This window comes from Penaeus vannamei, chromosome 42, assembly GCF_042767895.1.
Source record: "Penaeus vannamei isolate JL-2024 chromosome 42, ASM4276789v1, whole genome shotgun sequence".
Taxonomy (NCBI): Eukaryota; Metazoa; Arthropoda; class Malacostraca; order Decapoda; family Penaeidae; genus Penaeus; species Penaeus vannamei.
This window is the reverse complement of record NC_091590.1, coordinates 22665804-22680803: the sequence shown is the minus strand read 5'-3', so window position 1 is coordinate 22680803 and position 15000 is coordinate 22665804. Positions and strand designations below refer to the sequence as shown.

Genomic DNA, 15000 nt, shown 5'->3' with positions numbered 1-15000 from the left:
TTCATTTTATTTCTCTCTCTCTCTCTTTCTCTGTTTGTATGTGTATGTACACGTGTATATGTACACGTGTTCATGTGTGTGAGGTGGAGAGAATTATTCCACACCAATATGGTTATGGCTTCTTGCTGCAACACTCGCCTTCCTGGTCATGCAAAGCCCCCGAGTTCATCAGCATGCTGCATGGCCCTTTGCACGATAATGTTCATTTGAACCCGATAGGATGCGTCCCAAACCCCCACATCCAATCAGCTATGTTCATTTCCGATACGATGCCTCTAGCTGTTGTCATTGCTGTGGTACCAGATATGGTTGAGATTGTGGTAATGCTAATAATGGTAATAATAATAATGATAGTCATAATGATAATAATAATAACAATAGCAAAAGTAATGATAATGAATATAATAATAATAATGACAATAACAAAGGTAATGACAATGAAAATAATAATAATGAAAATGATATTAGCAATGATACTATTAATGATGATGATAATAGCGATGTTAATATTAAAAAAAAAAAAAAAAAAAAACAGCAGCAACCAAAAGTGATTGTGATACTTATTATTTTTCCTTTTGATTTTAGTCACCACTTCATGACATTGCAAATCACTGTCAGTCTCTGAGTATGTGATATATCTGTCTCCCTGTGCAAGGCTGAAAATTATATACCTTTTATATTGCTTGCTCCAATATGCCACAATGTCTGTTAAGATCGTTTCGCAAATTTAGATGAGGGAACCATATAAGTTAAGAGCAATAATGATGATAGTGAATTATTATAATGATAATATTATCATTATAATCATTATTATCATCATTAACAACCACTATTTAATCTGGAGGATATGGAGTTTTCGTAAACAAACATAAATTGACACGAAAATGAAAGAAACAATATGCAAAGTAATCCAGAAATTCAGACTCATAATAACGTAAGACAAACAAATTAAAGGAGTCGAGTAATTTCACGTATTCTTACCATACTTTGTCTCTAACAAACGTAAAGTACTGTTATATTTCATCAATCAAACAAATTCATCTAATATATATAATTTGGTGTGACGTCATTGTTTGGTAAATTGATACCTTTGCCAATATCAATGGCTACAGAAGGCCTGTCGCCGAAGCTGTTCGCGGCATTTAGCCGATCGGCTAGGGAAGCACGGCGATCGGCTAGGGAAGCACGGCGACCGGCTAGGGAAGCACGGCGACCGGCTAGGGAAGCACGGCGGCCGGCTAGGGAAGCACGGCGACCGGCTAGGGAAGCACGGCGACCGGCTAGGGAAGCACGGCGACCGGCTAGGGAAGCACGGCGACCGGCTAGGGAAGCACGGCGACCGGCTAGGGAAGCACGGCGACCGGCTAGGGAAGCACGGCGACCGGCTAGGGAAGCACGGCGACCGGCTAGGGAAGCACGGCGACCGGCTAGGGAAGCACGGCGACCGGCTAGGGAAGCACGGCGACCGGCTAGGGAAGCACGGCGACCGGCTAGGGAAGCACGGCAACAAGCTGGGGAAGCACGGCGACCGGCTAGGAAAGCACGGCGACCGGCTAGGGAAGCACGGCGACCGGCTAGGGAAGCACGGCGACCGGCTAGGGAAGCACGGCGACCGGCTAGGGAAGCACGGCGGCCGGCTAGGGAAGCACGGCCGTCGGCTAGGGAAGCATGGCGACCGGCTGGGGAAGCACGGCGACCGGCTAGGGAAGCACGGCGACCGGCTAGGGAAGCACGGCGACCGGCTAGGGAAGCAAGGCCGTCGGATAGGGAAGCACGGCGGCCGGCTAGGGAAGTACGGCGACCGGCTAGGGAAGCACGGCGACCGGCTAGGGAAGCACGGCGGCCAGCTAGAGAAGCACGGCCGTCGGCTAGGGAAGCACGGCGGCCGACTAGGGAAGCACGGCGACCGGCTTGGCAAGCACGGCCGTCGGCTAGGGAAGCACGGCGATCGGCCGGGGAAGCACGGCAACCGGCTGGGGAAGCACGGCGACCAGCTAGGAAAGCACGGCGACCGGCCAGGGAAGCACGGAGACCGGCTTGGGAAGCACGGCCGTCGGCTAGGGAAGCACGGCGGCCGGCTTGGGAAGCACGGCGGCCGGCTTGGGAAGCACGGCGACCGGCCAGGGAAGCACGGCCGTCGGCTAGGGAAGCACGGCGACCGGCTAGGGAAGCACGGCCGTCGGCTAGGGAAGCACGGCGGCCGGCTTGGGAAGCACGGCCGTCGGCTAGGGAAGCACGGCGGCCGGCTTGGGAAGCACGGCGGCCGGCTTGGGAAGCACGGCGACCGGCTAGGGAAGCACGGCGACCGGCTTGGGCAAGCACGGCCGTCGGCTAGGGAAGCACGGCGGCCGGCTAGGGAAGCACGGACACCGGCTAGGGAAGCATGGCGACCGGCTAGGGAAGCACGGCGACCGGCTAGGGAAGCACGGCGACCGGCTAGGGAAGCACGGCCGTCGGCTAGGGAAGCACGGCGGCCGGCTAGGGAAGCACGGCCGTCGGCTAGGGAAGCATGGCGGCCGGCTAGGGAAGCACGGACACCGGCTAGGGAAGCACGGCGACCGGCTAGGGAAGCACGGCGGCCGGCTTGGGAAGCACGTCCGTCGGCTAGGGAAGCACGGCGGCCGGCTTGGGAAACACGGCGACCGGCTAGGGAAGCACGGCGACCGGTTAGGGAAGCACGGCGACCGGCTAGGGAAGCACGGCGACCGGCTAGGGAAGCACGGCGACCGGCTAGGGAAGCACGGCGACCGGCTAGGGAAGCACGGCGGCCGGCTAGGGAAGCACGGCCGTCGGCTAGGGAAGCATGGCGACCGGCTGGGGAAGCACGGCGACCGGCTAGGGAAGCACGGCGACCGGCTAGGGAAGCACGGCGACCGGCTAGGGAAGAAAGGCCGTCGGATAGGGAAGCACGGCGGCCGGCTAGGGAAGAACGGCGACCGGCTAGGGAAGCACGGCGACCGGCTTGGGAAGCACGGCGACCGGCTTGGGAAGCACGGCGACCGGCTAGGGAAGCACGGCGGCCGGCTAGAGAAGCACGGCGACCGGCTAGGGAAGCACGGCGACCGGCTAGGGAAGCACGGCGACCGGCTAGGGAAGCACGGCGACCGGCTAGGGAAGCACGGCCGTCGGCTAGGGAAGCACGGCGGCCGGCTAGGGAAGCACGGCGACCGGCTAGGGAAGCACGGCGACCGGCTAGGGAAGCACGGCGGCCAGCTAGAGAAGCACGGCCGTCGGCTAGGGAAGCACGGCGGCCGACTAGGGAAGCACGGCGACCGGCTTGGCAAGCACGGCCGTCGGCTAGGGAAGCACGGCGATCGGCCGGGGAAGCACGGCGACCGGCTAGGGAAGCAAGGCGGTCGGCTAGGGAAGCACGGCTTTTGGCTAGGCAAGCACAGCGACCGGCTAGGGAAGCACGGCCGTCGGCTAGGGAAGCACGGCGACCGGCTAGGGAAGCACGGCGACCGGCCAGGGAAGCACGGCGCCCGGCCAGGGAAGCACGGCGATCCTCCGGGGAAGCACGGCGATCGGCCGGGGAAGCACGGCGATCGGCCGGGGAAGCACGGCGACCGGCCGGGGAAGCACGGCGATCGGCCGGGGAAGCACGGCGATCGGCTGGGGAAGCACGGCGACCGGCTAGGGAAGCACGGCGACCGGCTAGGGAAGCACGGCGCCGGCTGGGGAAGCACGCCGACCGGCTAGGGAAGCACGGCGGCCGGCTAGAGAAACATGGCGGTCGATTAGGGAAGCACGGCGGCCGGCTAAGGAAGCACGGCGGTCGGCTAGGGAAGCACGGCGGTCGGCTAGGGAAGCACGGCGGCCGGCTAGGGAAGCACGGCGGCCGGCTAGGGAAGCACGGCGGCCGGATAGGGAAGCACGGCGGCCGGCTAGGGAAGCACAGCGACTGGCTAGGGAAGCACGGCCGTCGGCTAGGGAAGCACGGCGACCGGCTAGGGAAGCACGGCGACCGGACAGGGAAGCACGGCGACCGGACAGGGAAGCACGGCGACCGGCTAGGGAAGCACGGACACCGGCTAGGGAAGCACGGACACCGGCTAGGGAAGCACGGACACCGGCTAGGGAAGCACGGCGACCGGCTAGGGAAGCACGGCGACCGGCTAGGGAAGCACGGCCGTCGGCTAGGGAAGCACGGCGGCCGGCTTGGGAAGCACGGCCGTCGGCTAGGGAAGCACGGCGGCCGGCTTGGGAAACACGGCGACCGGCTAGGGAAGCACGGCGACCGGTTAGGGAAGCACGGCGACCAGCCAGGGAAGCACGGCGCCCGGCCAGGGAAGCACGGCGATCCTCGGGGGAAGCACGGCGGCCGGCTTGGGAAGCACGGCGGCCGGCTTGGGAAGCACGGCGACCGGCTAGGGAAGAACGGCGACCGGTTAGGGAAGCACGGCGGCCGGCTTGGGAAGCACGGCGACCGGCTAGGGAAGCACGGCGGCCGGCTGGGGAAGCACGGCCGTCGGCTAGTGAAGCACGGCGGCCGGCTTGGGAAGCACGGCCGTCGGCTAGGGAAGCACGGCGACCGGCTAGGGAAGCACGGCGACCGGCTAGGGAAGCACGGCCGTCGGCTAGGGAAGCACGGCGGCCGGCTTGGGAAGAACGGCGACCGGCTAGGGAAGCACGGCCGTCGGCTAGGGAAGCACGGCGGCCAGCTAGAGAAGCACGGCGACCGGCTAGGAAAGCACGGCGACCGGCTAGGGAAGCACGGAGACCGGCTTGGGAAGCACGGCCGTCGGCTAGGGAAGCACGGCGACCGGCTAGGGAAGCACGGCCGTCGGCTAGGGAAGCACGGCGGCCGGCTAGGGAAGCACGGCCGTCGGCTAGGGAAGCACGGCGACCGGCTAAGGAAGCACGGCCGTCGGCTAGGGAAGCACGGCGGCCGGCTAGGGAAGCACGGCGACCGGCTGGGGAAGCACGGCGACCGGCTAGGGCCGTCGGCTAGGGAAGCACGGCGACCGGCTAGGGAAGCACGGCCGTCGGCTAGGGAAGCACGGCGGCCAGCTAGGGAAGCACGGCGATCGGCTGGGGAAGCACGGCGACCGGCTAGGGAAGCACGGCGACCGGCTAGGGAAGCACGGCGACCGGCTAGGGAAGCACGGCGCCGGCTGGGGAAGCACGCCGACCGGCTAGGGAAGCACGGCGGCCGGTTAGAGAAACATGGCGGTCGATTAGGGAAGCACGGCGGCCGGCTAGGGAAGCACGGCGACCGGCTAGGGAAGCACGGCGACCGGCTAGGGAAGCACGGCCGTCGGATAGGGAAGCACGGCGACCGGCTAGGGAAGCACGGCGACCGGCTAGGGAAGCACGGCGACCGGCCAGGGAAGCACGGCGACCGGCTAGGGAAGCAAGGCGGTCGGCTAGGGAAGCACGGCTTTTGGCTAGGCAAGCACAGCGACCGGCTAGGGAAGCACGGCCGTCGGCTAGGGAAGCACGGCGACCGGCTAGGGAAGCACGGCGACCGGCCAGGGAAGCACGGCGCCCGGCCAGGGAAGCACGGCGATCCTCCGGGGAAGCACGGCGATCGGCCGGGGAAGCACGGCGATCGGCCGGGGAAGCACGGCGACCGGCCGGGGAAGCACGGCGATCGGCCGGGGAAGCACGGCGATCGGCTGGGGAAGCACGGCGACCGGCTAGGGAAGCACGGCGACCGGCTAGGGAAGCACGGCGCCGGCTGGGGAAGCACGCCGACCGGCTAGGGAAGCACGGCGGCCGGTTAGAGAAACATGGCGGTCGATTAGGGAAGCACGGCGGCCGGCTAGGGAAGCACGGCGACCGGCTAGGGAAGCACGGCGACCGGCTAGGGAAGCACGGCGACCGGCTAGGGAAGCACGGCCGTCGGATAGGGAAGCACGGCGACCGGCTAGGGAAGCACGGCGACCGGCTAGGGAAGCACGGCGACCGGCCAGGGAAGCACGGCGACCGGCTAGGGAAGCAAGGCGGTCGGCTAGGGAAGCACGGCTTTTGGCTAGGCAAGCACAGCGACCGGCTAGGGAAGCACGGCCGTCGGCTAGGGAAGCACGGCGACCGGCTAGGGAAGCACGGCGACCGGCCAGGGAAGCACGGCGCCCGGCCAGGGAAGCACGGCGATCCTCCGGGGAAGCACGGCGATCGGCCGGGGAAGCACGGCGATCGGCCGGGGAAGCACGGCGACCGGCCGGGGAAGCACGGCGATCGGCCGGGGAAGCACGGCGATCGGCTGGGGAAGCACGGCGACCGGCTAGGGAAGCACGGCGACCGGCTAGGGAAGCACGGCGCCGGCTGGGGAAGCACGCCGACCGGCTAGGGAAGCACGGCGGCCGGCTAGAGAAACATGGCGGTCGATTAGGGAAGCACGGCGGCCGGCTAAGGAAGCACGGCGGTCGGCTAGGGAAGCACGGCGGTCGGCTAGGGAAGCACGGCGGCCGGCTAGGGAAGCACGGCGGCCGGATAGGGAAGCACAGCGACTGGCTAGGGAAGCACGGCCGTCGGCTAGGGAAGCACGGCGACCGGCTAGGGAAGCACGGCGACCGGACAGGGAAGCACGGCGACCGGACAGGGAAGCACGGCGACCGGACAGGGAAGCACGGCGACCGGCTAGGGAAGCACGGACACTGGCTAGGGAAGCACGGCGACCGGCTAGGGAAGCACGGCGACCGGCTAGGGAAGCACGGCCGTCGGCTAGGGAAGCACGGCGGCCGGCTTGGGAAGCACGGCCGTCGGCTAGGGAAGCACGGCGGCCGGCTTGGGAAACACGGCGACCGGCTAGGGAAGCACGGCGACCGGTTAGGGAAGCACGGCGACCGGCTAGGGAAGCACGGCCGTCGGCTAGGGAAGCACGGCCGTCGGCTAGGGAAGCATGGCGACCGGCTAGGGAAGCACGGCGACCGGCTAGGGAAGCACGGCGACCGGCTAGGGAAGCACGGCGACCGGCTAGGGAAGCACGGCCGTCGGCTAGGGAAGCACGGCCGTCGGCTAGGGAAGCACGGCGACCGGCTTGGGAAGCACGGCGACCGGCTAGGGAAGCACGGCGACCGGCTAGGGAAGCACGGCGACCGGCTAGGGAAGCACGGCGACCGGCTAGGGAAGCACGGCGACCGGCTAGGGAAGCACGGCGACCGGCTAGGGAAGCACGGCGACCGGCTAGGGAAGCAAGGCCGTCGGATAGGGAAGCACGGCGACCGGCTAGGGAAGCACGGCGACCGGCCAGGGAAGCACGGCGACCGGCTAGGGAAGCACGGCGACCGGCTAGGGAAGCACGGCGACCGGCTAGGGAAGCACAGCGACCGGCTAGGGAAGCACGGCTGTCGGCTAGGGAAGCACGGCGACCGGCTAGGGAAGCACGGCGACCAGCCAGGGAAGCACGGCGCCCGGCCAGGGAAGCACGGCGATCCTCGGGGGAAGCACGGCGGCCGGCTTGGGAAGCACGGCGACCGGCTAGGGAAGAACGGCGACCGGTTAGGGAAGCACGGCGGCCGGCTGGGGAAGCACGGCCGTCGGCTAGTGAAGCACGGCGGCCGGCTTGGGAAGCACGGCCGTCGGCTAGGGAAGCACGGCCGTCGGCTAGGGAAGCACGGCGGCCGGCTTGGGAAGAACGGCGACCGGCTAGGGAAGCACGGCCGTCGGCTAGGGAAGCACGGCGGCCAGCTAGAGAAGCACGGCGACTGGCTAGGAAAGCACGGCGACCGGCTAGGGAAGCACGGTGGCCGGCTAGGGAAGCACGGCGACCGGCTAGGGAAGCACGGCGACCGGCTAGGGAAGCACGGCCGTCGGCTAGGGAAGCACGGCTTTTGGCTAGGGAAGCACAGCGACCGGCTAGGGAAGCACGGCCGTCGGCTAGGGAAGCACAGCGACCGGCTAGGGAAGCACGGCGACCGGCCAGGGAAGCACTCCGACCGGCCAGGGAAGCACGGCGACCGGCTAGGAAAGCACGGCGACCGGCTAGAGAAGCACGGAGACCGGCTAGGGAAGCACGGCGACCGGCTAGGGAAGCACGGCGACCGGCCGGGGAAGCACGGCGGACGGCTTGGGAAGCACGACAACCGGCTGGGGAAGCACGGCGACCGGCTAGGGAAGCACGGCGGCCGGCTAGAGAAACATGGCGGTCGATTAGGGAAGCACGGTGGCCGGCTAGGGAAGCACGGCGGTCGGCTAGAGAAACATGGCGGTCGGTTAGGGAAGCACGGTGGCCGGCTAGGGAAGCACGGCGACCGGCCAGGGAAGCACGGCGACCGACCATGGAAGCACGGCGATCGGCCGGGGAAGCACGGCGATCGGCCGGGGAAGCACGGCGACCGGCCGGGGAAGCACGGCGATCGGCCGGGGAAGCACGGCGATCGGCTGGGGAAGCACAGTGACCGGCTAGGGAAGCACGGCGGCCGGCTAGAGAAACATGGCGGTCGATTAGGGAAGCACGGCGACCGGCTAGGGAAGCACGGCGACCGGCTAGGGAAGCACGGCGACCGGCTAGGGAAGCACGGCGGCCGGCTAGGGAAGCACGGCGACCGGCTAGGGAAGCACGGCGACCGGCTAGGGAAGCACGGCCGTCGGCTAGGGAAGCACGGCGACCGGCTAGGGAAGCACAGCGACCGGCTAGGGAAGCACGGCCGTCGGCTAGGGAAGCACGGCGACCGGCTAGGGAAGCACGGCGACCTGCCAGGGAAGCACGGCGACCGGCCAGGGAAGCACGGCGATCGGCCGGGGAAGCACGGCGATCGGCCGGGGAAGCACGGCGACCGGCTGGGGAAGCACGGTGATCGGCCGGGGAAGCACGGCGACCGGCTGGGGAAGCACGGCGACCGGCTAGGGAATCACGGCGACCGGCTAGGGAAGCACGCCGACCGGCTAGGGAAGCACGGCGGCCGGCTAGGGAATCACGGCGGCCGGCTAGGGAAGCACGGCGACCGGCAAGGGAAGCACGGCTTTAGGCTAGGGAAGCACGGCTTTTTTGCTAGGGAAGCACGGCTTTTGGCTAGGGAAGCACGGCGATCGGCTAGGGAAGCACGGCGATCGGCTAGGGAAGCACGGCTTTTGGCTAGGGAAGCACGGCTTTTGGCTAGGGAAGCACGGCTTTTTTGCTAGGGAAGCACGGCTTTTGGCTAGGGAAGCACGGCGATCGGCTAGGGAAGCACGGCGATCAGCTAGGGAAGCACGGCGATCGGCTAGGGAAGCACGGTGATCAGCTATGGAAGCTCGGCGATCGGCTAGGGAAGCACGACGGTCGGCTAGAGAAGCACGGCGGCCGGCTAGGGAAGCACGGCTTTTGGCTAGGGAAGCACGGCGATCAGCTAGGGAAGCACGGCTTTTGGCTAGGGTAGCACGGCTTTTGGCTAGGGAAGCACGGCGGCCGGCTAGGGAAGCACGGCGGCCGGCTATGGAAGCACGGCGACCTGCTAGGGAAGCACGGCGGCCGGCTAGGGAAGTACAGCGGCCGGCTAGGGAAGCACGGCGACCGGCTGGGGAAGCACGGCGGCCGGCTGGGGAAGCACGGCGACCGGCTAGGGAAGAACGGCGACCGGCTAGAGAAACACGTAAGGGGGGGGGGATCTGTGTGTGCTCCCCCACTAAAACCCCCGATTCCCCACATGGTCCCCAAGATCGTTGAGGGAATGAGGGAAAAAACGAACATTCCATCTCTTCAAGCATTATGTAATTAATTGCTATAATCATTATCATCACAATTCTTTATTTTCTGTGCGTGCGTGTGCGTTTGTTTCTAAGTGTGCGATTGGATAAACACACGCACACACGCACACACACACACACACACACACACACACACACACACACACACACACACACACACACACACATATATATATATATATATATATATATATATATATATATATATATATTTACATATACGTATAGCAAGGTTCGGCAACCTTTTGAGCATAGTGTGCCAGTTTATAATGAATGCTTTCTTATTAATAACGCGTGCCTTTTTTTTTCGGCACTGTATATTCAAATGTAGTTTCCTGCACATGCATAATTGTAACATTTTTGTAGTATTTAGTATTCTTCGTAACAAAAAAAGTATATGTTCTATAATGTTTAGAGTTATCTGGACACACTGAGCTTCAAACAACCCTCAGTGATCCGCTGCAATGGGGGCTGAGGGTATGCTGCATGTGTTAAAACATCTGGCTCACATTGGTATGTAGATCCAGATCCTGATAACAATGCCAAGGCTACTTTCTTCATGCAATTGAATTTATCAGACATTGGTATTAGGGAACTTAATATGGAGGCTGCATGATCATTCGCTGTAGGTTCCAATATTTCTCCATTTTAAAATTTAGCTATAATAATGAGATCCTCTCTCTCTCTCTCTCTCTTTCCCTCTCTCATATTATTTTGCTATTTATTTTTTCCTTTGCTCCTCTGAATCGCATGTCTTGCCATAGACAAGCGCTCTGTGTGGCAAGTCTGGCACTCGTGCCAAAGGTTGTAAACCTCTGACTATAGTAATGACTTTAATGGGTCTTTCTAATTTGTTCAACCTGCAATTTAGAGAGGTCACTAAATACAGTTAAGAGCCTTTGGTGAAGAGACGCTAGCAAAATAGCCTGAAATATTTTAAAGAAAAAGATGATGGCGGTAAAACTAAAATGAAGTAAAAGTAAGAAAAACGTCCCTCTGATCTCTGCAAAGATCAAAAGCGAGTTAGAAGTGAACGTCCTCGGGAAAGCCAAAACAAATAAAGAAATTTCTTTTGGTAATGGGAAACTATCAAAGGGAACAGTCTTTGAAGGTAAGAACTGGAATTGACGCTCTGGCGGTTATAGTGGGCGGAGGACTGTAAATAAAAATATAAAAAATACAGATGAAGGTCATCATGATATTAGAAGAGAGAGGGAGAGAGAGAGAGAGATGGGGGTGTGAGAGAGAAAATGTGTGATTAGTGTTGTAATTGCTGTCTTTGCATATAGAATAGAAAAGAAAAAAAATGCAGATGGAGGTTATCATGAAATTAAAAGAGAAACGGAGAATATGTGTAAATAATGCTGGAAACTATACCTCTGAGAGAAAATTGGTGTGCGAATTTCTTCATAGTACTTCACAGATTCTGCGTGCCGTCTCTGGTAGAGTGAATATAAATGGTTGACCCATGAAACCTCTATACAAAGATATTGGAATGTATAGACCATCATATGAGTTTTTATTTTCTTTACTTCTTACCTTGTACTTTACAACCCATATTTTCACATCTCTCAGTCTAAAGCAATATATTACTTTTAAGTACGAGCACTTAATACTTATTTGTGTAACCGTTTCTCTGCGTGTACGTATCTGTGTGTGTGTGTGTGTGTGTGTGTGTGTGCGTGTGCGTGTGTGTGTGTGTGTGTGTGTGTGTGTGCGTGCGTGTGTGTGTGCGTGTGTGTGTGTGTGTGTGTGTGTGTGTGTGTGTGTGGATAGTTTCGGTAGTGGTTTTCCCATAATTTTGAAAATGAGTTGTGTTATAAGCATCGGTCAAAGTTACGATATGATTGTGCACAGAGCAGTGCATTGTGTAGGACTTTAATTATGCAGCATTGCACAAAGAGGTACTGGCTAAAAAAGGTAAAAATCGAATTAAAAGATGTGGTTCCCTCCCAACCCTTCATCTATATAAAGTGACAGTTTAAGGAGCTTCAAGCTTTTTCAGAAATAAAGTTCGAGGTCTGTGTGACGTCATTAACAGTGCCTAGAACCGCACCAGATGAAATGATTTTACAATATTAAGTAATATAAAATTTATATGAATCATCTATTTATGTTTTCACACACACACACACACACACACACACACACACACACACACACACACACACACACACACACACACACATATATATATATATATATATATATATATATATATATATATATATATATATATATATATATATATATATATATATATAATAATAATAATAATAATAAGGAAAATTGGACTCCACTGAAGTGACGTCATAATCTGAGCGAACTAAGGACGGTGAAATAAGACTTGTACGCTCCTGACCTTCGTTATGTCGACCCATTTCAGGATAATACGAATGCAGATGATTACAAATCAAATAAACTATGTAACAAGTAGGATGGCTTTACCTCATTGCCCTCTATTACTCTGAGGACACTCATCGACTGTGAATGTTGCAAGGGCAGTGCAATATTTCGGAAAATGTTTTCCTTACGTTTGTTTAGTTTCAGCTTTTTTTTCTTTCAGTTTAGACGTCACAGGCATTTTCTTTCTTTTAAGTTCCGTTGATTAGTGTCATTGTAGCTGAAATTGTGATGTTAATAGCAATCGAAATCACATTCCAAATTATTTTACATTTAGCGATGTGGCAACCTCCTTCCCCAAGCTTGAGAAAAACCTTTCCATTAATTTCCTTCCAAGAAAACTGAATTCGCAGTTATTATCTTTTATGTAACAAGGGAAATTATTATATTCGTCATTATCACTGTCATTATCGTTATTGTTATTATTGTTACCAGTATTATTGTTGCTGTTGTTAGTATCCCAAATATAATAATGTTGTTATTATTACGAATGTGATTATCATCATAACTCTTACTTTTATTTATAGTGTTACTGTTATCAACATGATAAGATCGGTTAATTATCTAGGTATCCTTTTTATTATTTTCATCATTATAATAATAATTCTTATTATTATTATCATTATCATCCTCATCATTAATTATCATCATCGCCATCATCACCACCATCATCATAATCATCCTCATTATCCTTAACATCATCACCATCATCATCATCGTCGTCGTCGTCCAACTCCTCCTCATCATTATCATCATCGACATCGTCCTTTTCATGGTCATCATCATCACTATCACCTATTACGTGTTAAATTTGAAAGAAATTTATAGTGAGTTATAGTGAATTTAAAAAATATTCGCTTGGGACTCAAACTGAAAAAAACGAATGCAGCTGAATGCATTTTATTTCATTTTCAGCCCTGATAGACGTATGAATACATTACTGAAAATACAAATGGTTAATTAAATAGGTCAGTATTTTTCCCCATCGGGAATATGTGTTTGTCTGTGACAGAGCTACAAGCGAAAAATTAATATGAATCATTTTCCACATCCAATATTTTTGGGAGTGGACTGCCCTGTTTTCTATTTCTCTATTTGTTTTTCCAATAGTATATGCTTATTCAATATTTTCCAATTCTTTTATAATGTTCTTGCGCTTACCATCACCGCTAGCATTGGTCTTTATTCATGTGAATTTTCAAATTTTCGGGCATATTGTACTATATGGTATTACATGAAGACAAGAGAACAGAAAAAGAGGAAGAGAAGAAAACACACATACAAACACACACACACACACACACACACGCACATACACATATATAATGTCGTTTACAAGGCGCTGCTTCTCGTAGTTTTGGACAAGCTTCTAAATTCGGTAGTGAATTCGCTGGTGAAAGCGTCTAAGGACACTTTTAATCGCTAGCGACGAAAATCATGCGCTAAAGTTAGACATGTTCGACTCTACTGCTCGCGTCTAGCCTTTCAGACGACGACAGCAGAGTGTGATGGTATATGTGCTTTGCTTTTGGGCGTATTGTCCTCTTTTTTTTCTTTTGTTCTTTCTTTTATTTTTTATATTAATAATATTATTTATTTATTTATTTATTTATTTATTTTGTATAGAAGGATGTATCTTCATCCTCAGCTCTTCAAAATTTTCACCCGTCACCTCAATACTCTTCGATGCGTAGTTGGGTCCTCCAAAGACATTTCATTGAGGAGACTCCTGCCTATCCACTCTCGTACCCACACACTTCTTCTTGGCTGTTTTCGCATAACAGAATCACGCTTTCTAGCTCGAAGCAACCTTTCACAAGCAGCAACCTTTCGCAGCACATCCTTCTGTGATGCCATGACGACTGCGACTGCTCGAAAATGCTAGCGAGTTCATAATTTTTATCTCCCTCGTGTAACTGGTTTACCGTTTGCGTCTTTATCGGCTTGAAATTCGCTCTGTACGAGCGGTAAGTTGGCGTAAAGCGTTGAAAGCAGCGCCATGGAAACCGGTCACACGGTGAACACAAGCAGATGTGTGTGCTGTTTATTTATAAGTACATCATCATTTTCACGCGGATTTAAAGATGAAATGTAACTTCAATCATACACTAAAATAGATGACATTAATAAAACTGAAACAAGAGTTAGATAATCATTTTCATCAAAGGAAGTGAAGATAGTAACACTTTTACAACTGAAATATTACGACAATCTGTTACGGGGAGATGAAAATGTATATATGCATATATACGTGTATATATATATATATATATATATATATATATATATATATATATATATATATATATATATATATATATATATATATGTGTGTGTGTGTGTGTGTGTGTGTGTGTGTGTGTGTGTGTGTGTGTGTGTGTGTGTGTGTGTGTGTGTGTGTGTGTAGAAATGTATATATATATATACATATTTATGTATGTATATTTATGTATATACATACATACATACATACATACATATATATATATATATATATATATATATATATATATATATATATATATATATATATATATATATATATATGTGTGTGTGTGTGTGTGTGTGTGTGTGTGTGTGTGTGTGTGTGTGTGTGTGTGTGTGTGTGTGTGTGTGAATCCTAAGTCATGTTTGATGAGATATGAAAGGGTATTATGATAACCTATTATTAAGCTACAAGTCTTGCAGTTTCTGTAAGGAGCCGCATCCAAACACACACACACACACACACAGAAAATGATGAAGCATTTACACTTTCTATGATGACGAAAATAATGCAGCAGTTTCTGTTTACTGAAATGGTGTTTGGTTCAGGCAAAAAGAAAACAGATGGTGGAGCTACGAGAACTATTTATAAAGGTTTATTGCACACTTTTTTTTTTTGGGGGGGGGGGTAGGGGGGGGCTTGCATACAAAGATGTTTAAAGCATAAAGCGTTTTTTCATGTTTCAAGAAATATGCAGCTAA

At 54.8% G+C, this 15000-nt stretch overlaps 1 protein-coding gene across 1 annotated transcript; it reads right to left on the bottom strand.

Moving 5' to 3' along the window:
* Positions 1-663: 663 nt before the first annotated feature.
* On the bottom strand, positions 664-8224 carry LOC138860689 (autotransporter adhesin BpaC-like). Its single transcript, XM_070118704.1, has 6 exons — positions 7792-8224; positions 7267-7695; positions 4527-4808; positions 4128-4367; positions 1597-2099; positions 664-705 (listed from the first exon to the last, which is right to left on the bottom strand). The coding sequence occupies exons 1-6, from the start codon at positions 8222-8224 to the stop codon at positions 664-666; spliced, it is 1929 nt and encodes a 642-aa protein (XP_069974805.1).
* Positions 8225-15000: the final 6776 nt, after the last annotated feature.